Here is a 27306-nt window from a genome sequence, read left to right as displayed (position 1 = left end):
TATTGTACAATTACTTTATTTGCTTAAATGACCATACTATTTTCTGAATGGTATTTTTAAGGCTATTTTAGAAAATCCGAACTACCTATGGTCCAAATTGGTTTGGATTTTTGATATTCTACTGTACTACGGAGCACTCGCGAAAGAAAACCCCTAAAACCCCTATTAAAAATCTTGATGTTGCAGTCTTCGCCATGACGCAAGAGATTTTCGCAGCAATTACATTTGCAAGGTGTATTCAATACATTTAATTACTCACAAATTACTTACGTTTATTAAATAATACTGCTTAGTCCTTACTAATTTATGTTCAATATGCATTGAATCATTAATATGTACCATGCCTTGCATGTTCATTGTACTAGGATAAGTGCCATAGAAGGGTTGGTATTTTTTACTTTTCCTTACGGCAGCAGAGCACCTTGAAATGGCCGTCTGAGAATGAATCATTTTTATCCAGTTTATACAGATAGAAACACAAAATTGTCCCCAAGTCACATCCCCTTACGGTAATGAATTAGCATGATTTCCCCATAAGTTGGAAATTTTAATTTCAAGATTGTACAAAGAAAGAAAAATGGCAGTTTGTTCATCTTTTATTTACACCAATGTATGCTCAATATCCTACAATGGAACTTTTACATCCAATGTGTTACCATACATTAGATTAAAAATGGAAATGAGGTTTTTCTGAAGTAAAAACACCAATAGTTATGATACTTTTATTTGCAAAATGTTGAATGAACAAAACTCAATTGAACATTTTACAATTGCAGGATATGCTCCTTTCCAAATTCATAGGGACAAGAAGCATCTATACACTAAATCAATATAACAATGAGATTTTTTTTTTATTTTGTGATTCCTATTTCCTACAGATGTAGATTTTGCTTTGCTATATTATAATATGAACTAACCTCATTTAACAATTCTATATATTATTTCAAAGACACCATATAACATTTTCAGAGAAAAAATAATGAATCATTGTTTGACACACCATATAAAAATCAGTATGAAATTTTTTTATAAATTATTTGATTTTAATTTGAAATCAAGTATTGAAGGTAGTTAAAAAAGTAACTTACTCAAACTTGAGAAAATGATAGATTGAAATGAAAATTCATTTACATAAAAAACTCAACTACAAAAATCACAGTCAAGTTTTCATAATCAACACTCAAAACTCATTAAAATAAATCTTGGAATGTACACAACATCAAAATGATAAATATTATAGCAAATATACAATACTAGATTCAGTTATTTTTAAATAAATACAAATTAAAAATTCAAGAATTCATTTTGTTTAAAACACAACATTATTTTTCTAAAAGGGCACTTCCAAACGAATGAAATAAATAGAATATTTATCATATATATACATTATACATATATATCTCTATAACAAACTGCAATATGTGTAACAAAAGCTGCATAACAAATGTCTTTGGCAATTAACAGCCTATGATGAAAAATGAAATACAAAGTGAAAATTACTTAGGCAGTTATTGTTTTCAGATTGGATTTCATTTATGAAAGGAACTTAAGGTTTTTAATTATAAAATGAATGAATTACATTTTATGAGATTGATATCATCCAACATCTTATACATGAATGTTTGAACAACATACACTTCTAATGTCTTCATAAATTACAATGCAGCAAAATTTGATATAAAAGTAACTGTATAAAATTTGATAACTTTAAACCTAGATTACATTTTTATGCAACCATAAAATGCACTTGAACCTAATTTTACTTAATGCAGATTATCCTAGTAAATATAATACAATGTAAAACTTCAAAACCTAAAACTGATATTAATTTAAACCTATGGAAAATTTTGCCATTCTATTCAATAAACTTCAGAAAAAAATATTTCCATTCACATCTATTACATGCATATAACTTAAACAGACAATCACTTTTAAACATTTAGAATGTGCAAGGACACTCTTATCTGAATTTTAAGCCACATTACAACATCGTACAACATACTGGGATTGAAAAAAATGAGGTAATTTCACAAGGGCAGACAAATCCAACATCATGAAGGGCTATGAGACATCCAAGTAGGCAGGGGTACCATCTCTCTCGAAATTAAAAAATGACAAAACTAGATACAGTAATGTTGATACTACAAGGAATTGTAGTTCCTAAAATGATTTCTATAACACTTGAAATGTAATTCATACAGAAATTTAATAATGGTTCTGAAAAAACACATTATATTTTTAACATACATCATTTATTTCAAGGAAGATAGCACCCCATTTAGGATTTTCAGGCAAAAAATATGAAGAACAAAAGAAAACTCTTAGCTGAAACTCATGTGCAGTCAATATAAATAACCACTGTTTGGCTAATGAATCTGCCCATGTATATACCTTTGTTTCACAATTTAGAGTTTTGTGGTAAGTATAAGGGCAACAATGAGCCCATACAATCCAAGTACTTCAGCAAAGATAAGGATTAAAATCATTCCGACAAAGAGTCTGGGCTGTTGGGCCGTCCCTCTTACACCAGCATCTCCCACTATGCCGATGGCGAATCCAGCGGCGAGACCTGACAAACCTACACTTAATCCAGCTCCAAAATGTAAAAAGCCCCTGAAACAAAAGAATTTCATTCAATTAATACAGAATGATCCAAAAAGTATGGTGGAAAGTAAGCAGTAATTGTGGGAAAACATGCAATAACACGAAACTTATTTTATTCAATGAAGATATGACATTTAGTGTTCAAGATGTTCGAAATGTCTATGGTACTCGACAATAGTGTCTCAAAGCCAGTTCTGAAACTGCCATAACACACTGGAATCTGTCAGAATCAAGTGCATCAACCACTGTTGGTTCATGGAAAATCCTTATCTCAGTAAAGGTCTCACCACTATCTACAGAGGGTCACTCTGTTTGGTGGCGAGAGCAGAAGAGTCCCAACTTAGTCCATGCTTGAAAGTATTCAGCTGGTCATCCTAACGAGGAGACCTTATTCTCTCTGGGGATCACATGCTGAAAATTCAAAAGGTTTCTTAACAGAACTAGTATTAGGAAGGCTAATGGTCTTCTTACTAGTCTTTGTACCTTAAAGCGGCTCCTTACTATAATAGGAGTCGGTAATGATCCAATTTGCAGAGGTTTCCTCTTTCAAGAGGAAGCTGCTACATCCCATGCGATTGTGAAGTGTTTTCTGCCTATAAGTTTGAACACCTTGGTTGTCATTTGCTTGAACCGTGCGAGATTCATGACATTCCTATTAGGTGTTTGCTGAATTTTGCTTCAGTCTGTTTTACAACTTTACTTTGGGTACTAGTACAGTAGACCTTTGGTTGCAGTGCTTGGTTCAGTTGAGCCTGCTTTCTTTAATTTCATCCATCTACAAAGGGTCACGGTATGGCGTGCAATATCAAAGTGGAACATTGGTCTGCTGTTTATTGACAGTATAGTAACAGGAGTGGAGAATTGAGAGTTGCTAGAGCATCACTTTGGCATGAGAGAGTTTTGGAACTGGCTATATAACACTATACTCATGGATGGTAGACATTTTGAACCTCTTGCCCACTTGCCAAACTGCATAGAGAAAAAAAACAGGAGACTTCACTATAGATAAAAAGATGATGCATCAGAGATATTTCACTTCAAGAATATTATATGAAGCTTAAACATTAAATTTAAAATAAAATTGGAATTTTTCGGAGGTATACTCTAATTGGCAGCAGATAAAAATAATATACTCTGCAATTGAAAAATTACGAGCTCATTCAGTCATACAGGACAACAAATGAATACTGCTATTCATTTTTAGTAAACGTTTTTAGATAATAAAATCTCATTTTTGTAGCATTTAGGTACAAAAATCAAGATTCTCTTTTGTATCAGGATGCATCAGAAACTTAAAATTGAAGCAGGTTTTTCACCCTGCATACATATTAGGCTTAGGGGGGAAGTGACACAGAATCACATACGTCATGCAATTTTTTAGCGAGTTGGAGCACAAAACCAATTTTTGCACTCTCTGGGACAGAATATACCTTAGAATAAAAATAATTTTTTCAATCACTACTCTTACACACTATTTCAAGCTCTAATCCCATCTGTCACAGGTGGATGACAAAAAACGATGGGCGCCATCTACTAAGATGAAAGTGAAAATTTCTAATTATTGATTTAAAACATTCAAGTTTTTTTCTTCACAAGTAAAAAAAAAATAATTTTTCAAACTGGAAACCAGGAAGACATAAAAACAACACGAGAGTTAAAAAAAGTTGTCAAGTATGCAGGGCCTTATTAACCTGCAGGTCCGTGGATCTGGGCACCAAACTAAGGTACATTTTTTCTTTCAACCGTTTTTTGGGAGTTACTTCCTAGAAAATATGCATATTATAATGTGAGAGGGGCACTAAATTTTACCAGGATCTGGGCATCACTTTGGCATGAGCAGGCTCTGCAAGTATAACCCTTCCATATTCAATGTCATTCACATCTTTACCCAAAAAAAGATTTCATGTTCTCAAGCGTTATCTTTTTACCAGAACGATCTTACTTTCTATCATGTTTTTTAGACTACCCTGTATAAAAATAAGCATTCGAGGGGGTAAAATAACTTTTAACAAAGCAGAAAGGAAAAACCTTTGTAATAAGAAAACGAATATACATTCAACGCTTGATTTTTTAAAACTCTTTGGGAGAGCACAGAAAGAAAAAAAATTCTCAGGAACGAGAGTTTGTAAAATTAAAAGGCACAGAAAACTGGGCATTATACCTTGGGGTTACAAGTGAAACCTACTAAGTCAAACATAATTGATGATTTTCGGAATTTTAGCTTTTCTTGATCACAAAAATCGGTTCTTTTGTCTGGTGAAATGTATTAAGTCATAGCTTATTTTTTTTCTTGTAATCATAGTTATACAATTGGTGATAATTAGTCCTAACCATATTTATCGTTAGTGTAGTATAAAAAATAAACTTATGAGAACCAAGACTGTTCCATGATTTTGAAGAAAATGCCAGTGCTTTAACTTTTAGGATAAAATAATAGCAGTACCAAAGTAGACAAAGCAAAAAAATCTTTAATCGGCGTTCACTCAAAACCCTGTTTTTTGACTTAGTGTGTTTCACTTGTAACCCCACAATATGATATGCATGAATCCAAGGTCTCGGATCTACGTACTCGCAGACCCCGCAGTACAAGGGGCCCACGACCCAATACACAAAAGTAAAATAAAAATAAATATACCCATACTCAAATTTCAAAAGTTGAAAATATTATGATGTTATAGTAAAAACTTGAGGAAAAATAGAAACTCAACACATATTACATAACAGTGAATCTAAATAGAAATAACTTACTAGGAGATACCAAAATAATTTAAAACAATTTTTTTTTTTTTTTGAAAAAAAAAAATGTTTTCTGTACAGAAAGCATTAAGAATCCCCAAAGTTTGAAACTATGGTAATAAGAGACATGCCAGTTCTAAAAATTTGAAAGATGAAAACATTTAACTTAAAAGATTGAAGTACATGCATTGTACCTCATGCATTCATTATACCACAACAATGTAAAGTTATGGGAAACATGTTTCCTTGATGACATACTTTATAAATAAAAAGATTTAAAAAATGTGTTAAAAAATCCCACATAACTATTTAGAAATGCTTAAACAGATAAGTTAAAAACCTTAAAATATGGTAGACATATTAAAGCAGTTAAAAACAAACAATCACTCTTTCAAAAATTCATTATTTGGGAGGAAGTGGGGGGAGGAGCAATCCAGTAGGCAGTTAGGGACCCTGCTGATTTTTTGCAAAAGGAGTCCAAAATTTATAGATCCGGGCCTGCTATACCAAAAATAATTCTGAGTCAAATAAATGAAATGTATATAGCAAAAATTAGAGCATGCTATCAAAATGCCAACTTATTCCACCTTATTTAGGGAATATGTAGTCTAATTTTATTTTACTTACATTCTATACTATTTGCAAAAATCCATTTTTCAATTTTATCAGTAATACAAGGAGTTTTATTTTTGCTTTGTACCAGATTTTAAAAATAAAAAATAGTCTAAACCCACACAGAAAGAATTCAGACCCCCCCCCCCCCTCCCCCACAAGGTCCAATGACTATTTTTAACTTAATTTCTTTGCGGGGAAAAAAAGAAAATGTACAAAAAAACGATAGAAGTGAAAAGATGTTTTCTTCCTCTATTTCTGATTTCCAGTCCGGGATGCTGGTCTTCTTAAGTAAGAGCTACTTTAACATTAAGTCTAGTTTGCAAATTAAAAAAAAAATGTATTAAAAAATGGCTATTTTCAGTTTCTAAAAAAAAGAATGGAATATATTGTTCAATGGGATAATTTTTAGAACTAGTGAATAATTACTTAGCAAATTACAAGTTTTGTAAAGCAATGTCAACTGAAGAATTTTTTAAATTTGTTGACATTGACTGGTCTAGTATTGTAATTGTTTAAAACAAATGATGAAAACATGTATGACAAAATTTTAATATTCAGTCAGTAGTTAGTAATTATTCAACCCCCCCCCCCCAGTTGAATAAAGCCATACTAATTTAAATAAACTAATTTCCAGCCATGCAATATATTTGAAAAATAAGATTACTCTTTAGCTTTAGTGTAGCTCTTAGCTCATTTTATCAGAACATTATGACCCACAACCCACAAGTTATCACAAAGGAATGGCTGCAGGTCATCATCCACCCATACCCTACCCAACCAACCCTCTGAAGTAGTGATACTTACATTTCGTGTATTTTTTTAATTATTTATTACAAAGTAATTAAAGGATTCCATGGATCATTGTGATTTAACCATTCCCCCCCCCCCCCCCCAAAAAAAAAAAAAACCTAACGTTTGAGAGAAAGCATGCATTAGTGAACTTGATAAGAGAGCACCGCAAGTCAATTTTCAAGAAACATGTTGGAGAGCGAATTGCAATATTTTTCTATTTTCAGTCTTTCCAGGGTTGAAGGGTTTATGTCTTGATTAATTACTCCTTGTAATAGTGGGAGAGCACAGAACTGGTACTCATTCTACTAAAGAAATTCAGTACCATCAGTAACTGCAAAGTCTTAGATTATGCGTAATTTTCCTTTAAAAGGCGGATTGGTTTGATTTTTAACTTCAACACATGGGAAGAAGTTGTCAGACAAGTCGAGAACAAGTCGAGAAATATCTTGGAATTTATCCTACCCTCCTAAAAGCAAGTGCCTTGAGCAAAAATAAAATATCTACATATTAAAATACTTTGCTAAAATACAGCTGCTACAGTTTGTTCTTACATTTCAATGGACCAATTTGTTTTTCATCCATTCTGCAATTGCTTGAAGACGAGGTTTAACATACTTCAAAAATCATGCATTATTAATTAATGCATGATTATGCATTAATTATTGCCTAAAATTATTCCTCAGACAACAATGGCCAATATAACACTTGTGTGCAAATATTGAGGATGAAGTTGACAAATCAGACTACGAGCGGAACAAAAGAGCAGAGTAGAGTGAAAGACCAATCAGGAGATTTCCTATCTCGAAACCCTTGATATCTCAGAAAAAAAATTTCCCCCAGCATTTTTCATAAAACCTCATATGTATTTTCCATAGTTATCTCAAAATTTATTTTTCGAAACCCTCAGTATGTCGCAATTTTTGCACAGAAACAAGTTTTAATTGTCGTTTTTGTTTTGGCAATTTTCATAGTAAAACCAGTTACAGTAACAATTGCTTTAAGTTTTTCGTCCTTTTTCTTAGAAATTTTGAGAATAGAGGATTTGGGCAAGTTAGTAGGGAAGTGAGGATAGGAGGGCAGCGCTGTAGTTTTTTTAATCTCTGTGTTTTCCCCCAGAGTTTAGAATCTTATTTCTTTTGAACAGGTTGTCCACTTTAACGACAAGAAGTTGATTTTTCTTCAATTTTCAAGCGAAAATGGAAAATGTTTCCCTCATTTTTATAATTCAACTTTTTTAGCTCCTACAACATGCCTGCAGAAAAGTTTTTGAATGTGTTGGGCTACTGGTTGAAGATAAAATTAGAATTTCTAAATTTTCAGTTATAAAAAAAGTCATTTTTTGTTCATTCCAAAATCTCCTCCTGTACACTTTCGACATTAAAAATTTTCCAAATCTAGTAAAATATTGGAGACTAACACATTATTATAATTCAAAGTCGTCCTATAGTACATATAAATATATTTTAAGTATATGTCATGTGTGTGTGTGTGTAGTTGTGAGTTACAAGTGTTATTTTTTCAAAACCTAACTGGATATTTCAAATGTTTTCCCGTTCCAAGAAATTAGAGATATCGAGGTAGTCTTGCATAAAGTATGGTGAGGCTCCTCAGCATCTGGTAGTTGCCTGGTGACTGTTTTTTTACTTGTTTCATTCAAAATTAAGTTTAAATAGCAATATTTTCAAAATAATTAAAATTCTTTGACGTAGCCAATGGGGAAGAACTGAAACTTCTCCCCTTAGATTAAAAAAAAATCCTTGGATTTTTTTTCTTTCTTTTCTCTCTTAAAATTAATTTTTTTAAATGTTTTGCTCACAATTCTTTTAATTTGTTTATTACTTGTTGAAAGCAAAGTACTTTCAACTTATTTCAGCATTTCTTCGATGCCACATGCCATGCGTAATATTAGCGTTTTGTTGTAGTCGTGCATCAATATTTTAGCATTCGCTTTTGGTTTACAATACTTTTTATTTTCTCATTACTACATAACACAAAACATATTGAGCAAAATACAAAGCTAATTTTCAGTATAAATATGACTAACTTGTTGCATCGATTGGCATACCATATAATGCATAATAATAAAAATCAACATCGGCTGATCATAGGCCAATGCCAATAATCATTTTATTTCTTCTTTCGCATAAAAAAGGATGCTTACATTAAAACTTCAATTTTTCTTTTTTCTAGAAAGTAATAGTTAATTGAAAAAAAAATTCAGAACTTTTTGCACATTTTATGTTACTTTCAATAGTTTACATTGAGAAAAACCATCCAACTTGGTTTTTGGAAGTTTACGGCTACTTACATCATGCAAACAACCAAATACGGCGACTAAGTGAAAAATTTAAGATAATTTTTGAATTTGTAGTATAAAAGTAGTTATAAATAATTAATAATCATTAAACACTACAGTTAAAACAAAATAGTCAGTTTTTAGCATATAAGCGTCTAAATCAATTAGAATAAAAAAATGTTCTGAAGATAAAATTTTGCATTTTTCCAGAAAATAATTATGAATTATCGGGGGAAAAAAGGCACATTTTGAATTGTTTTCAATAGTTTGCATTGCAATAAACATCCAATGCCGTTTTTGGGAACTTAGGCACTTAAAAAGTCTTGTGTACTTCCGTCTTGGGAATGACCAAATATAATGGCTACGTCCAAAAATAAGAAATATTTAATTTTTTTTTACCTTTAGTATGAAAACCATTAAAAAATAATAAATCTTCATGAAACTACAATTCAGTTGAAAAGTTCTTAGCACATTTGCATCCAAGGCAATGAGGATAAGATGAAGTTTTAAGAACAAAATTTTTCATTTCTCAGGAAAATTATTTATTACATCCAATTCTGCTTTGTTTTTGGAAACTTAGGCATTTAAGAATCGTGTCTACTTCCATTGTGTGAATGACCAAAATGGAGACTATGTTTCACATGTAGCTAAAAATTTTCCGATCAAAAAACAGATTTTCCCCGATCGACCCTCCCATCTTCAGGCTTGTGCTTCCGAAGCAGTATATTGACTTCTTCCCTGTTGAGTTTGAGCATATTTCTTGTTCACCCGAGGATTCTTTTCTTGGGAACTATTGAGGGTCAAAAATGGCGGCTGCGGGAGTTTTCTTGGGTTGTCACATCTTTCATTGCCAGCATCATTTTGCCTCAAAATTTTTAAAATTTCTTTCAGGAAACATTGCTTAAAAGAAGATGATGTCTCACAGAACAAAATTCTCTGGGGGGGGGGGGAATTGGGGGGAAAAATTTTGGGGGCACAATTGGAAAATTCCATGACATTTTTGACTATGTCATTTTCCCTGACAATTCCAGGTTTTCCCGGAGCGTACGAATCCTGTTTTTTAGTTTAAATCAGTTTTTTGATTATTATTTTTTTAATCTTCAAAAATTTATAGACATTAATTACTTTGCATTTATAAACAAAACCTATTTCATACAACAGAAGAAAATGCAAAATTTTAGCAATTTTTATTTTATGGTAATAGCTAGTATTTAATAGTAGACCAGTTTTAATATACAAATGCATGATTCCCCCCCTTCCCAGCTACAACCACCAATACTTTAGCTATAGATCTAGGAAATAGTGGTACCACTATTTCCTGGAATTATGATTCTTGTATGTATTCGAAGAAAAAATCTTAAAATTTGGCAATTTTCTATATTTTTCAGCTTAAAGTCAATAAAAGTTATGAACTGGAATCAATTGGAATGAAGAAGGCAAAAAACCTGGGAAATACTATGTTTTTCACACATGGGAAAAACTTATTTTTTAAATTCAAAACAATCTTTAAAAAAAATCAAAATTGAGTTCTAAATAAGTAATAACTTGAAAGATCGGAAAAAAAAGAAGAAAATTTACAAAAATGGACAATGAAGTGGATTTATTTATAAATATTTATACAATACACAGATTACAAATCATAATCCTTTTCATATTCTTTGTCTTCTAATTCCACATTGGGTTTCAGCATCATGTAACAAAGCACTAATTTCGAGGCTTTTTGAAAACCCTATCTTATTTTTAATGTTGTTTTGGAAGAATGAAAAAATAGAAAAAAGCACGTTCGGGAGGTGCTGATGATGTAGGACGGACATTAGGGTGTACCGAAATTTTTTTTTTTTCCGTTTTTCTTAATGCAAGACCTCTCAAAATTTGCGAAATCTATCGTAAATTACAAAAATAATTAAAAAAATAGAATAAATCTATATCTTCAGGACTCTACCGATCGTCAAAGTTTTGAAAAATTGTCATTTTTATGGCAACTGAAAAAGAAGTACTGTGAATAAAGTTATAAATTTACTGTGAAATAAAAGCTCGACAGCCGAAATAAAAAGATCATGATTCGTAATATCAACACAAACAGAAAAAAAAAAAAACATATGGTGATTACTACTGTAAATGTCTATATGGGAATAACCCCCATTTCCGCAGTAGAATCGTCCACGAAGCTTGGCGCCACGTCTCGATTTGCATGCAACAATATGTTACTGACGACTTCGACTTTGTTTGGTTTCAACTTGCTAATTCCTTTTACTTGTTTCGAGGGCATTCTTGGCTTGACTCACGAGTGTTTTCGTCATAGCCAAAGTAATTTTAATGCTATAAAAGTACAGTTGCAATTGTTAGTGTTATATGTCGATTCTGTTAGTTTTAAGTAATGAGTTCGAGACGTAGTGAGACTACTTGTGCTATACTGGGACCCTACAAGGAACTTTATCGGCAGCTACCTACTGTAAAAGAAGTCATAAAATTTATTTTATTTGTCAGGAGCGAACAGAAATGTATGCATAATGGAAAGGACCCTTCCAGTTCAGATATATATACAATTGTTTCTGAAAAAATCAACAGTATTTGGACAAAAGCTTCAATTCCAATCGTAACTAAGGAACGAGTAATTCAATTATTAAAATTCTATTTCGAAAAGTACGTCAATTTGAAACGATACCCCAGAAGCAAATGAAGTGATAGTTTTGAAAATAAACTGAAGTGCTTTTCAGAGTCATCTGAGAAGCTCTTCGACGTTGCGGCTTGTAAGTGCCCTGTATTTGAGTCTTGTTCGTGTTTAAAACCTAAAAAAGTTCGCATCAATGAGAGAAGTTTCTTGTTGGATCAAAGAAATGACAGGAAAATGGTGATAAGAGGTGTCGATAAGAAAGAAACAGCTAGATTAATGAAACAGCAGAGAAAACTTGAAAGAGCAGCAAAAAAGTCTTCTACTGAAAATAACGATTCTGTCTCAGCAAATTTTGATGACGATTCGATGCCAATGCGTGAATTTTCTCCAGAAACTTATCCCATAACAGAGACGATTACGGCCTCTACAGGGACACCATCAACTTCAACGACAAATAGGAATACACTGATCTTGCCAACAGTTGCTAAGGTCTGTGATAGATACGGTTTGTCGACGCGATAAAAAGCATTTACTTTGATGGACGTAAAGACAAGACTCTGATAAATGAGAAAATAGGAGCTCGTTACCATCGCAAAGAAATTTTAGAAGAGCACATCTCAATTTTAGCAGAACCCGGATCAATTTATTTGGGACACACAACGCTAAGTCGTGGCACTGCAAAGGCAATTCTAACTTCGATTACAGCTCTATTAGAAGGTCAATGCTTGAATTTAGAAGACGTGATTTGCGTTGGATGTGACGGAACTGCAATAAACACTAGTTGGAAGGGTGGCGTGATTCAATATTTAGAGGAGTATTTGGAAAGACCATTGCAATGGTGTGTGTGTATGCTTCATGCCAACAAATTACCCTTCGTCATTTATTCTTGACCTTAGATGGTTGCACTTTGGGTCCTAAAGAATATTCCGAACCTATTGGAAAACAGTTAGCTGGTTGTGAAAATAAAATGACATTGTCTTTTTGCACGGTGGATGGTAATTTGCCTAATTTGCCGAAAAATATGGTTGATGAACTAAGCACGGATAAAAAATATCTTTATGAGATTTGTCAAGCTGTATCAACTGGTTTCTGTAGTCCTGAGCTGGCAAATCGCCAACCTGGAAAAATGGCGCACTCGAGATGGCTTACTTCTGCTAATCGTGTACTCAGACTTTATGTAAGTACTCTTAATCCAACAGAAAATTTGCGATTACTTGTTAACTACGTGGTTAAAGTGTACGCTCCAGTTTGGTTCTTAATCAAGCAAAAGTCATCTTTTAAGGAAGCAGCCAAACATATTTTTCAAATGATTGTGTACTCTCCATTTTTACCCAAAAACTTGAAATCTGTTGTGTATTCTGTTATCGAAAGAAATGCTTTTTTTGCGCACCCAGAAAACCTGCTGGTCAGTATGTTGTTTGATGATAAGGAGCACATTCGGGAGTTAGCATTACGAAGAATAAAAAAAGCTAGAGAGGCTGAAAGTAGCACTAAACGCAGAATATTTAAAACACCAAAAATTAACTTCTCTGCTAAAGATTATACGGAAATAATTGTCTGGCAAGAGTGTCAGGTTACATTACCACCGGTTCTTCGACATATTTATAACGAGAACCTTCAAATTATGGCAAAAGATAATAGCTTGGAAATCGTTGACTTTCCTTGCCACTCACAATCTGTGGAAAGATGTGTTAAACTAATAACACAGGCTTCACAAATGGTTACTAACGCTACTTCTAGAGATGGCTTCGTTAGAACCAGGTTGCAATCTCGCGCAGAAATGCCAAATTTTGGACACAAAAATAAGTTTAAATTCTAAACTTTTGTCATTATTTATAAACTGTAGTTTATTTTGTTTTCTTGTGCTTTGTTTCATTAGTTTCTTAAATAAAATGCTTTCTAAACTTTATTTTTGTATTTTTTAAATCATATCGTTTAGGTCTATCAAAAATGTAAAATATGCAAAACTCCAAAGAGCGGTAGAGTCCTCAAGATGACACGCAATTCCATTTTTTTTAACCTTTTTCGTGATCTGTGAAAAATTTCGCAAATTTCGACACCTCTTGTGATAGTGTAGCTCAAATTTTTTTTTCTCATATATGGACGGGGCACCCTAACGGACATCCCTTAAAATGTTCTATTCATTGCAGAAATTTTACTTCTTCCACCAAAAAGTTCTTAAACCATAGTACTGGTCAAGTAGTGTTCGTAATGCCTTCAGAGAAAAATGCCTTTGACTGATTTTTTAACTATTCCATTTGAGTGGTCAAGAATCTGGCAACAACTGTAACTGATGATGCAAAATAACATTTTGTGTAAATATCACACCAAACCAAAATTTAAAAAAAAATCTGTTTAATTGGTCTACTAAAAAATGTAATAAAAATTTTATTTAAATTAAACAGAAATTATTTATTGCTTCTCTTGATGATTCTGGTATTTTTAAGTTTAATAATTTTATTTTATTGTATTCTAAAATATTTATTTAGGAAATTAATTATTGTTAAAAACTTTTGTGAGCATATTTATGTTGTATGCAATAATTCTTATTTTTATTTCTTTCCTACAGAGTAATTTTAAACCCTAGGGAATTTTGTAATAACTATTTATTTCTAATTTATACTTAACACATCAGATTCAAAAAGCCAAAATATTTCTTACATACCGTTATTTGGAAGTTTTCCCAGTATTTACCACTTTTTCTCGGTATTTATCGCTTTTTCCCAGCAGGATGGGAAAAACAAGTTTTGGACAGAAAAAGCCAACCCTGGCCAACAGTCAAATTTTAAACTTTCCTAGCATGTTCTAATCATAGGATCGACAAGAAAAAACGAATGATGCTAAACAATAAAAAGAATACTTAAAAATGAAAAGTTTATTTTCGTTATTTGTTATATAGTGCATACAGAATATGATGATGAAATTTAAAATTATTTTGTTTTCAGTTAAAGGATTTTTTGCTTTGTAAATATTATTCCACACTTAATTGCTGGCAGGGGCAGACTGGCCCGCAGGCCGTTGCGCCCTTAAGCTTTACACTTTTTTTTCAGTTATTGAATTTCCCCTAGCTTTAAATCCCCCCCCCCTTTTTTTTTCAAGGTTGGCACCCTCTCGAGGAACCCAATCTGCCCCTAATTGCTGGCCAACTATTTAGTAACAAAATAATTTAAAAATTAAAAATAAAGTAGACAAATAATGAAATAATAATGTAACAATAGTGAACTCTTAATTTACATGCTAATTTTACAAAAGTAATAATTTTAAATCTTTACACCTTTTTTTAACATTTGTAATAACCCTAGACTAATATTATATTGCAGAGAGGCTATGGGAACTGTTCACATGCGTCACTACATGTTTACAAGTGCCCCGTCATCTACCTTAGAACTAACTTTCAAAAATAATTCATATTTTTGATTTATTAAAATTAATTTTTCATTTAATTAAAAAAATTAAATATTGTTATACATTTACTTGAATGTTCATATAATGGTTTGCAATAATTAATTTTAGCCTATTAGTTTAAAATATGTTTTTACATGAAGAAGAAATTGATAAAATTTTATCAGCATCTGCTAAAATAAAGAAGCTGTTACCACAGGAACATAAACGGGCTCATTGTTCTAAAAGTTTGGCTAAGAAGTAGTACTGGTACAGCCATTACTTAATAATTTTTCAAGATTTTTTGTCTTAAGTTATCCTAGTAAAACATACCATGTTCACATGTGCCCCCTTTTCCCCTAGATACTAGAGACCCTTGGAAAGTTTCAGCTTGAAAAATTAAATAAGTAAATCAACACTATAAGCTTCACAGATGCCCACTGACGTATATATAGTTCTTTTGTTTTAAAATCGAAATGGGTCGCTAAAATGTGTTTTAAACAGAAGAAAAGCCAAGATAAAAGCCTACAAAGAGAGAGATTTTTAAAAAATAGAGAAAAAGTCACTATAGTGGTTTTAAATGCTTAAAGGCAAAAAACAAAAATAAAAGTAAAACAAAACTTTTTTAACAGTGAAAAGGCATGAAATTTAACATAAAATCGAGTAGGAACAATGACCTATGGCAGAACTGCAAAATACTTCCAGAGTCTAAACTGCTAAAAGCAGGGGTGCCTATCCCCCCCAAGCTCAATGACGCAAATTCCCCCCCCCCCCCTAAAAAAATTTTCTCGCTTTCGAATCGGGTTAAAGTTAGTTTTTAGAATGTTTAATTTCCAGTCAAATTCAGGGGGGGGGGGGGGGGGTAGCGCTAAAAAATAGCATTCTGAAATATTGTTGACCAGCCTTGCTTTCCCAAATTTTACAACATGCACCTTGAGTAAACAAGTTTTGGGTAACCCTGAATTTTGCTACACCTTTTTTTTTTTTCAACATATGAACAATTACAGGAAGAGTGGATTCAACTTTCTGGCTTGGGATGAAGTCATTGCTAGATGTATACAATATGAATCTTATTTTATTGTCATTTTGATAGGGGGTTCGGGGGTTTCTCCTCCGGAAATTTTTCGAAATTGTACTTTTAAAACCAGTTTTCGACGATCTCGGGTGATGTTTGGGGGATAAAAGGTTTGGGTGCCCTTCCCGGTAGTTTTTCAATATTGAAACTTTAAAAGCGCAATTGTAGATAGTTTAACATTGTGTGAAAGAGGACTTTCCTTTGTTTTCAAAATTGTAGTTCTAAAAACATAGTTTTAGATTATCTGTGGTAATGTTAGGGAAAGAAGAGATCCTAGGGCTTTCCCCAGGAAAATTTTCAAAATTTAAGTCTTAAAAACGCTATCTATGGTTGAGGGAAAAGAAAGTTTCTGAAATTGAAGCTCTAAAATCGCAATTGTAGCCGACCTTTGTGACGTTAAGAAAACGAGTTTTCGGAAGCTCTCCCGGAATTTTCTCGAAATTGAAGTCCTGAAAACCAAGTTTAGCACGATTTTTGAATAATGATGACGAAAGTAGGGGCGGGGGAAGGGGAGCTCCACTTAAATTTTCGAAATTGTCGCTTTAAAAACGCAGTTTTGATAGATCTGGATAATGTTAGTGGAAGGTGAATTTCGGTGCCATTCCCGGCAATTGTTTGAACTTGATACTCCAAAATCGCAATTCTAGGCTTGTCTTTGATCGCATTAAGGAAAGAGGCTGGAATCAGGGGCTCTCTCCTATAAATTTTTCAAAATTGTAGTTCGACAAAAGCAGTTTTAGATGACTCTTGATAATAAACAGGGTATTATTCTGGTACTACAGTGGGGGGCGCTCTATTGGTTTTCCAAAATTGAAGTTGCATATCCAAAAAAAGATGGATCAGACACACCGTGAGAGATATTTTTCGAAAATCCTCAAAAATGGATTCAGCTATTCTGCACACATCGAAAATCAGAACTCGAGAATTTCAATGAACCAAATATCCTTCTGATACATGTCAGATATAGAAGAAAGTAAATATGACCTACGAAACATAATTTAAACACCTTAAGAACAGAGTGTTCTACCGCCATCAGCAAAAACCAACATCACTGAAAGTTTTAATAAAAATCATTTAATAATAAATTGAAACAATCGGTTTAAAAATAGTAGAGAAGATGGGAGTAAAGTGAGATGAGAAAAATTCTTCACAAGCTTAAGCTCGTTAATGAAGAAAATATATTAATTGTCAATTGGAGGGATGAAAAAATGTTATTCTCAAACTTCAAAACTAGTTCTTAACGATTGTCGAGGTGCAAATGAATCAATGGAAGACTAGAGCATACTGGTCTGAATTATTACAAACAATAAAACATTTTTGACCTCACTCCCTCTCATCATTTTTACACACGCATTCGTCATGCAGAATTGTGCTACTTCCAGAAAATTTATAAAATATTGAAAAGAAATCAAATCGTCTGATCCAGCTTTGAAACGGACACCAACTTTTTGCCGTCTGAGATATTCCTTTCATTGGAAAAGAGACACGGTCATTAAATTTTGGAAAGAGTACCAGGGCCGTCGCAAGGTCAAAAAAACTGGGGGGGGGGGGGGGGTTACGGTTTTGGCGACCCGTAAATTGTTTCAAACGCATGTTCCAATATGCAGAGAGAGAAGATTTGGCTTCTGGTTTAGCAAGGATAGTCATATTACTAGACCTTTGTACTAGCAATAAAAATTTAATTGTAAGGATAATATCCGCTCAGAATTTATGGGGTGCCGGAGGGCTACCTTCTTGAATTATTTCGAAATTGAAGACATAAAGACTATTACTTTAGACTTTATTTTAAGCTTGAGAGGAAGGGGGAGAGGAGGTCCAGGATAGCCTCTCCCGATAATTTTTCCAAATTTAAGTTCTCAACACAATTGTACGTTATATTTAATTATGTTCAGAAGAGGAGGTCCGAGGCCCATCCCCGGGAATTTTCAAAATTCTTATTTGATAAACACAGTTTTAGACAAGCTATGGTGATAATAAGGGAGGAAGAGAGATGCACCCCTCCGAATTTTTTTTTAATTTTGAAGCCTTAAAAACGTGATTGTAGACTTTTTTGTTAAAATTTAGTACACCGCCAGTTTCTTGAAATTAAAGCTCTGAAAGCGTAATTTAAGCCAACCTTCAATGAAAGGGGGAAGGGAGAGTTTTGAAGGGGCTCGAGACCAGAAATATTTCATAACTGAAGCACTAAAAGCAAGATTTAAGACATTTTTCGATGATGGTGGCGAGAAAGGGAGGGCGGGGGGGCATTCTCTCGAAAAAATTTCGATCTGTTGAAATCGCAGTTTTAGATGATTTTTGGTAATGTTATGGGTGGAGAGATTCGGAGTGGCAAATTTTCAAAAAAAATTGAAATTCATTTAACGCAATCGTAAACGATTTTAAATACTGTTAGAAGAGTAGAAGGTTTTGGAGATCTCTCCAAAAAAAATTTATGAATCGAAGCCTTAACAATGAAATTTTTGAGGATCTTCGGTACCATTTGGAGAACGACAGGTTCGGGGCACCTCAGGGTTTTTTTTTTTTAAATTAAGTCCAAAAGATGAAATTTGTTCGACCTTGAATGATGATGAATGATTAATCGAGAGGGCGTTTCTCAGAGGTTACATTGGGAGCACTCTGACGGCTTTTCGAAATCGCAGTAAATACTTAGGTGTAGGCCATCTTTAATGACATTAGGGTAAGGGATGTGGTTTGAGAACGTTTTCCCGGGATTTTTTCAAGACCTAAGTTTTAAAAACTCACTTCCAGGCCAGCTTTAGGGATGCAAAAAGAAGGGTTTGGAGTTCCCCACTCTTCCTTTCAGTTTGGCTACAACCCTCCTATCTTCATTGTAAATTTCAATAATTGATAAACATATTGTGGTAATATTTTTTTCTAATTTTCTTTTGCCAAACACGATTATTTGCTTGGATTTTCCATAATAAAGTTTTCAATTTCCCACCTAATATTTTTGTTTTTCGCAATATAAACGTTTGTGGTCTTAGAAAAAGGACTTTCAACATTTTGAACGGATGTGGAAATTTTCTGCGATACCTTAGGTCTCTATAGCACTTCATTTTATTTTAAATATGCCACCTGCATCTCCTGATCAAACTTTGATTTACTTACGATTTTTACATTCAAACATTTAGAACCTTTGGTGTGAGTATATATTATAATGCTTTGAATCTTTCTTTGTATTTAACTTTTTTTTTTCTCTCTATCTCTTTATTTCAAATTTATTTCAGCGACATTTTTCTACACTTAGCAATGATTTTCGGGGCAACATTTTTCATCAAAAAAAGTATATACATATGGGAATGTTTTGGGACCCCCATCCTATGGGCTGTCCTATTTATTTATGTATATATTTTTTTTTTACTGCAGAACCATGAAGCATGGTTTTGTATAACCAGGGCCGCCTAGAGACAAGGCGTACAACATGTTAGTTTGGTCGCCTGTCCTCCCTCCTATTATTCAATTTTTACTCTATGCACAATACTCTTAATTCGTGCAGAACCCATAGTTTCCGACTTGGCAGACATATGCACGCTGCAGCCTAGTGAAGAGTGTACTGTACTGAATACTTTTTTTTTGTGTTAATAAAAATGTTTGAGGTATACATTTCCACGGCCCTTACTTAGATACTCTTGATAAAAGAGAATCATGGATGTTCCTAAATTGTATTTTAAGATTACATTTTATATTCAAATTTGACAGAAAAAATACTTTTTGTCACTATTATTTCACTTGTTCATTTATAATTACTATTTAAATTTTTTAAACAACGAAAAGTTTTCCTTTTTTTTCTTTAGTTGCACTGCTAAAATGAAATTGGCGGCCGCACTTCTGAAAAACGGGGAGGGGGGCTTGCTACAGCGACGGCCCTGAAAAGTACGCGGAAAAAGTATTATTAATACATCTATTTCTTGTTAAATGAGTTTAAATTTTTTTTTTTCCAAAATTCAAAAAAATTCATGATCTAATAAAAAAAAAAATTCTGGAAAAAAATCCCCCCCGTCCAAATTTTGATGGCACAACTTGCGCCATAATCCCCTCCCTGTGGGCACCGATGTTGTATTTCAAGCAAATAAAAGTATTAAAAGTGGAAATTGAAAATTTCATTATGGAATAGCAAACTAGTCGACATTTTTGGAAATGAAAAACTGGGGATGGATTCCCCACAAAAATTTTAAAAATTTGTAAGAAGATAGAGGCGTAGCTTAGGAGGCTGAGAGGGAGATCCCAAAACTTAATCCTTTTATTTTGTGTCACAAAAGGTAGCCTAAAATTGCGTTTTTAGTACTTCAATTTTAAAACTTTTCGCAGGCGAGTCTCCAAATTCCCGTTCCCTAACATTGAACAAGATCTCACTTTTAGAAACTACAATTTCCAAACATTTCTTAAAAAGGGCCCCCAAACCACCTCTTCTCTAACATCACCAAAGATTGGTCAAAATTGCATTTTTACAGCTCTATGAATTCGTAAAATATCCATGGAGGCACCTCAGACCACTCCCATCATCACTAAAGGTTGTTTCTGAAATCTACTTTTACCCTTAATCCAGTCAAAGATGAGCTGAAACCTTTTTTTGAAGTAAGTGTATGTCTTAATAACAAAAAAATTTCCGAAAGAAGGTCCTCAAACTTCCTAATTGTTTATTACTTTTTCAACTCTTATCTTGTTCTGTGTCTCTGTTTTAAACTTCTTTGAAAGATTAAAATCTGTCAAATGATTGAAAACTTTCACCCCCTATATTATACCTCCCCCCCCCCAAGGGAAAAAAAACTCAGTATACACTACTAAACACCGAAAAACAATTACAACGAAGAGGACAACTAAAATATAATTTCTGAGAAAGTTGTCAATTCATTCCCCCTTCCCAAACGTCCTCAATGATGACCCTTGAACTCTGTCTCTTTAACATCATAGACCGTGAGTTTTTAGAAAGCAAATTTCGAAACTTTTACAGAAGAGACTACCAAACCTCATTCCATCCCGTAGCGTAAATATAATGGCCTACAATATTCAGATTTTTTCCACTGGGAACTGCTGATCCCCAATACATTTTAGCCTGTAAAAACTTTTGAAAGACTAAAAACAAAGTTATGCAAAACTGAGATGAGAGAAAGCTTTTATTTCACAAATAATGTCTGCACCATGCTAAATTAACGAATGTGAAAGACCGCAAATTGCGTTTTTCATATTCGATGGTTAGCTGCAGTACTCAAAAAAGCTACCTACTGGTTATAACTACTTCAAAGGATAGTTTTACACTTGAAGTTATCGATAAAATTAAAACATCGAAAATAACTAAACGCATCAGGTGGAAAAGAAATTGTTTTGGCTCTCCTGAAAAGTGCTAATTTTTACACACCAATGTTTAGCATGGTGCCGACAATATATTCAAGTATAAAGTCGGAGATTAGAGTTTTTCCTCATAAATTTAATTTTATCTGTTTAAAAATAACCGGACACTGCTCTCTTAATAGACATCTTGATATAATAGGTGTCACTGGCAATCCAATATGCAGAGGTTGCAAAGAAGCAGAAGGAAGGTTATTTCACGTTCCATGTGATAGTTATCATTCTGCACAAAGATTTGAATATTATTGCAACCACTGTATCGAACCCTGGGAACTTGAAAATGCAGTTTTCGTTGCCTTTTTTGTGTCCAGATGTCTGCTAAAGCTGTGAGTGACCCTCGGAAATAAGTATAGGATGAACTACTCACCGTAGTATAGTTCTTAAAAGATTGGAAAATAACACGGGTTACTCTTTGCATTAATAGCCAAACGGTTGCAAAATTGATTTTCAAAATAAAGTCTAGTTTCAGGGTCAATAACTCTGTGCAAGTCAAGTCAATAACTGTGATACAGCTGCCATTTTGGAGCACTATTTTTTGGAGATCCTAGGTCCTCAAGATACAGATCTGCGAAGTTGAAAATTTGCATATATCAGTTTCAATCTCTACACTTCTATAAAATTTCATCAAATTCAGAGATTATAGACAGGAAAATTTGAAAAACCATGTCAGTTGACATGGCATGACTAATATAACATTATACACAATTCACCAGCATCTTTTGTTATTGTCTAACTTTTTTTTCTTTGATAGTATATTTATACTCTTGAGCTTAATACATCTTTTTATATTTAAAAGTTTATTACAAAGTGTATACACAAAATTCTACTGTAATTATTTACTCAATCTTTTACCCAACCCTCTTCCTAAAATATAGCATTGATTTATGATCATTATAAAGTTTAAAATAACAAAAGATGTAGGTGAATTGCATAATGTTATATTAGAGTCATGCCACGTCAACTGATCTGATTTTTAAAATTGTCCCGGTCAATAATCTAATTGGATGAAAGTTTATAGAGGTGTAGAGAAAGATGCCTTTGAAACTAACCTCTGCAGTTATTCAGTTCTGAGATCTGAATCCTGAGGATCTAGGATCAACAAAAAGTAGTGCTAAAAAATGACGGATCGGCTTTGGGAGACTAATTGCCATGTTGTGGTTAAGGTTGCAGAAAATTTTATCCTATTGGAAGAAATTATGGGGACTAAAAGTACATTTAGTTGTTGATATGTTCTAGTATTTTTGATTTTGAGCTCATTAAGTTGCGCGGTATGCATGTTAACTCCTGAAAAAAAAAAAGCTCTTTTATACTGAAATAATCATTTTTAAGACAGTTAAATTAAGAGAGCTGATTAGATCCCATGGGTTGGACATGAGTCTAAAGCTACACCATATAGAGTATAATTATAGTTCTTGCTCAAAGTAATTGGCTCAGGACTTTTAGAGTAATTGACTTAGAATCTGTTCTTTTTGTTGCAAACTATCAACTTTGAAACTGTGTAATTAAAAAAGTTGATTAGATGCCATGGGTTTCTAACCTGGAACTTAAATTACACCACATGGACTAAAACTACAGCTATATCACAAAGTTATTGACCCTGAAACTTAACCTTTTCTTTGAAAATCATCTGCTTTGAGACCGTTTAACTATTAAAGTAAATAGTAACGTTATTTTGTTTTTCTGAGTACTAAACTATGGTGAGTAATTCATTGTTGTATACTTATTTCCAAGGGTCACTCACTGCTTTAGCAGATATCTGGACACAAACAAGACAAAAGAGGTAACGAAAACAGCATTTTCAATTGACCTTTTGCCCCCAAAGCGAAGAGTGAGCCACCAAATTATTTATGCTATCATGTATCTAGTATCAAGTACTCAGGGGTCTGTCCAGGATTTTTCACAGGGTCCGTTTTTTGTGAAAAATAAAATAATTTTGTGAAAAGTGAATTAATTTTGTGAAAAATCAAATGACTGCGAAATTTTAGAATTTAGAGCGGGCACAAACTGCATCATTTAAACTTAAAGTAGAGTGTTTTCCTCTTCTATGTTCAGAATATCATTCTGGGATGTTTTTCTAGTATTTGGCAGGGGGGGGGAGGTGGCATCGCTCCCTCAAGTAGCAATATTTATTTACCATTCTACATTGTTAAATTACACTAGAAATATTTCTGTACAGCATTTAAAATTGTTAACAAAAAATAAATAAATAAATAAATAAAATTCAGATGAGGGGGGGGGGGGGGGGTTCAGCATTTAACTTTTTGACCCAAGACACTCTTAAAAAGCGCAGAATTTCGTTTAAAACTCATAAATTACATGATTTTAACAATATTAAAAAGAGATTTGGTTTACTTCTTAACAAAGCGTATTAAACATCAAAAATTCAAAGAATCGGATTCCCATAGCAGATGCAAAGAGATTGCAATTTTCAAAGTGAAGGCATCAAAGGTATGAAAACGGCTTGTAAAAAATATTTTTGATAAAATTATTTTTCAATTGCATTTTAGACTCCTATGATAAACATATCATTAATATCTGTAGACATAGTTGAAGCAAAAATAAAATTAAACCATCGATTCAACATTTTAATTTTTGACTCATAAAAGAAAATGGAATTTTGCTTTAAAAACTTGAAATGCGTGTTCTAACAAAAATAGAGACTTTTCATTTATTTGCATCCTAATAAAGCGAAGTTAGCTTGAAAAAAGAACAAAATATGATTCTTATATCGGATGTTAAAAGATTGTATTTTTCAAAACGTAGACATCTAAAGAAAAAAACGGTAAGTAAAACATTTTATTTAAATTTGATCATCCTTGTTAGCATCGAAAAATCAAACTCATATAATTTTTTCCCAAAATAACAGTTAAACATCACACAGCACCATATAAACGCAAATATTGACAAGCTGGTCAAGCTGGTAAAATGACGAGAATATTTTCTAATCAAGTCATTATAAAGGTTTAACGCCAGACGCTAAATGACCACAATTTTGAAGTTGGTAACCCTATCTGAAGGGATATTTTTTCCATACCCTTACTATCCCTTTGCAGTTCTAAGTTCATTTCGCTGATATATATTATTATTGTTTATTAAATCATCAATAGGGAGAAAAGTGCTTACCAACGCCTTTTCAGAAAAGTTTACAACAGCACCCACTGCTAATTAGCTGTGATAAAACAAAGAAAATTTAAAACCAAACTTATTTTCAGCTGTTAATTTCTTTCCAAGAAACAAACATATTTATTTGGCAGTAGCAATTTATCGCTTGCAGGAGCATCACAAGAGTTCCGATTTTTTTTTCTTTGCAAAATTAGCAGATTTTGTATAGCTGATCCCTCTAATTTGGCTTTAAAAAGGTTCCAAAAATTATGGGTTTAATATGCGTTATTTTGCTTCCAGATTTGTTCTTTCAATAAACAATTTATGAAAGATCCGTTCTTGTTTATAAGAATTTTGTGAAGGGTCTGTTTTGGTTGATCCGGATTTTGTGAAGGGTCCGTTAGCGTACCCAAATATCCTCTGGCGAAACCTCTAGTAGTATCCACATTTAAAAATACCATGGGTCACCACTCATCGCTTTTGGAGCAAAACAATCACATATTGAGGACCAGAAATTCACGACCTTAAATTTTGATCTCTACTCAAGGGCCAACAAGTTAAATTTGAGAGGAGAGAGGCTTTCAATTGAAGCTGTCAACTATTAGGCTCCCATAGACTTTTTTAAAAGCTGGATCGACTTTGAATAAAAGATTTTTTTCCTGTCATTTTTCTCATGTGCTCATTTTACAACCATGCGACTCTAATAATAAAAGTTTGAGTTCTTAACTTTTTTTTTTCAGACCTATACAACTGCTCAAATTAGTTTCTGCTATCTGGCTCTATTAGGGGCCCTAACGGAGATGGTAAAATAAACTAATGGTCACTGGGCTTCATCTCTCACTGCACGCTTCCTTTCAATTCCTAGAAAAATAACCATCCCGTAAATTATATGTGGTTGAAATGCTCAGATTGTTTTTGTTTGAATGTGAAATAATGCAAAATGTTACCTGCTAACTGTTATCATTTGAGCATTTACACTCTAAAATGTCTGTGAAAGGCAGAACTTAGTTTAATTTTAGAAAATCACTGCAACAAAAGCTTCATTAATGTAAAGCATGGAAATTTTCAAAATTGAAGAATAAATTTTAATTTTGAGTTCCCTCTGGAACTTTTTTCAAGACATTAGTTAGTTTTAGGCTATCGTTGATGAAGTTAGAGGATCAGAACTCTTCTGAGAAACTTTCAAAAACAACGACATTTTAGGATATCTTTGGCTAAGTTGTTAAGGGAATCGGAAAGATTCAAGGGATCTCAGCAAAAACTTTTTGACACTGAAACATGGTCATGTGTGTTAATGATAGAGGAAAAAAGGGAAGGAGAGGGGGTTTCGTACAGATTTTTTTTTTCAACACAAAAGTCAATTTTAGAAGATTGAGTTACTTTTTAAAGTTTTTGAAATTCAAGTTAAATAATGCAATTTCAGTCTATCTTTGGAAACATTATGTGGTAAGAGATGGTTAGGGGGATCTCGCAAAAATTTTTCAATATTGAAATCTTAAAGGTGCATCTTTGGTAGTAACATTATGGATAGGAGTAGTGCACTGTGCCCTTACTTTAAAAATGCTATAAAGGCAGACCACCCAAACAGGAACTACCCCAAGACTGATCTGTTAAAAGCCGAACTCTCTCTACCAACTGAGCTATCTGGCTCTTTCTTTTAACATTCCAAACACACATTTGCAATTTAACCAAACCAATTCAACCTTTAAAAAAAAAGCAAAATGTCTTTTTTTTTAACCAAACCTTACCTTTTCCTTACCAAAAAAAGAAAAAAGCAACATCTTTGAGAATATATATGAGATAGTGAGAAGAAAAGGGATGCAAATGACAAAATTAAAAATCTGGAAATAACCTGTACAAATGGTAGGTGAACCCCTCCTCTGTCTTGGGGCAAGAGATAGTACTAGTAGCTCTGGTAGGTGCTGCTATATAGCATGATTTAGAAAAAAAAATCAATGAAAGCCTACCTAGGATTTAAATTTATACGCATTTTACTCAAAACTTGAAAATGTCCACTTACATCCCTTTGCTTCTCACTGCCTCATATGAAATACAATTGTTCTTTTCTTGTGATTTCTGCCAACAGAGAGAGAGAGCAGAGAAGTGCTCAGAGCACTTTTCTTCAGTTTCAGCATTAAACAGGTCACATCTGAACTAATAGTCGACTACTGAAATCATGCTAACATTGACAGTGATTTTAATAGTCACATGAAAGCAGAATATTTTGGCAACTAAAAAATGTTAGGAACAAATGACTTAACTTTTTACACCTTGGATTCTGAATTTCTATACCTAACTTCAGCTGAATATCTTAAATAATAAAATTGAAAGCCATAATTAAAACACCTCTGATCTATTAATCACAGTTACTTACTTATATAAATTATATCCACTTTTAGAAGAAGAAATGTTGTTTGCTATTAAAACAGCAACAACCAGTCCATAAATGGCTATGATACCTGCCATGACAACGGGAATAATAGACTTCATAATCAGCTCTGGCCTCATTATAGACATGGCTGCTATACCAGTCCCAGACCTCGCAGTCCCGTACGCTGCACCTAGCGCTGAAATAAAAATATACAACTTAAAATCCAGTGTATAAAAATACTAAAAATTTACAACTTGTCATAATGTATCTGAAATATATTTAAAGAAATAATAATGTGCACTTATAAAAAAAATGCAGTATTAAAACATGTTTTTTCCCATGATTCCAATGCTATATTTTATTTTTAAACAAAT

General features: G+C 33.0%; 1 protein-coding gene across 1 annotated transcript in view; it reads right to left on the bottom strand.

Annotated features, from left to right (window-relative positions):
* Positions 1 to 1845: 1845 nt before the first annotated feature.
* The window catches only part of LOC129231836 (V-type proton ATPase 16 kDa proteolipid subunit c-like), a 63748-nt gene continuing 38287 nt past the window's right edge, over positions 1846 to 27306 (bottom strand). Inside the window, exons 2-3 of the mRNA XM_054866217.1 lie at positions 26936 to 27128; positions 1846 to 2613 (exon numbers count right to left, since the gene is read on the bottom strand). Coding sequence (XP_054722192.1) covers positions 2406 to 2613; positions 26936 to 27128 — 401 coding nt within the window. The 3' untranslated portion in view covers positions 1846 to 2405. The remainder of the gene's footprint in view (positions 2614 to 26935; positions 27129 to 27306) is intronic.

The sequence above is a fragment of the Uloborus diversus genome, chromosome 10 (genome assembly GCF_026930045.1).
Source record: "Uloborus diversus isolate 005 chromosome 10, Udiv.v.3.1, whole genome shotgun sequence".
NCBI classification, from domain to species: Eukaryota; Metazoa; Arthropoda; class Arachnida; order Araneae; family Uloboridae; genus Uloborus; species Uloborus diversus.
The sequence above is the reverse complement of the archived record's forward strand: the minus strand, read 5'-3'. Positions and strand labels throughout refer to the sequence as shown.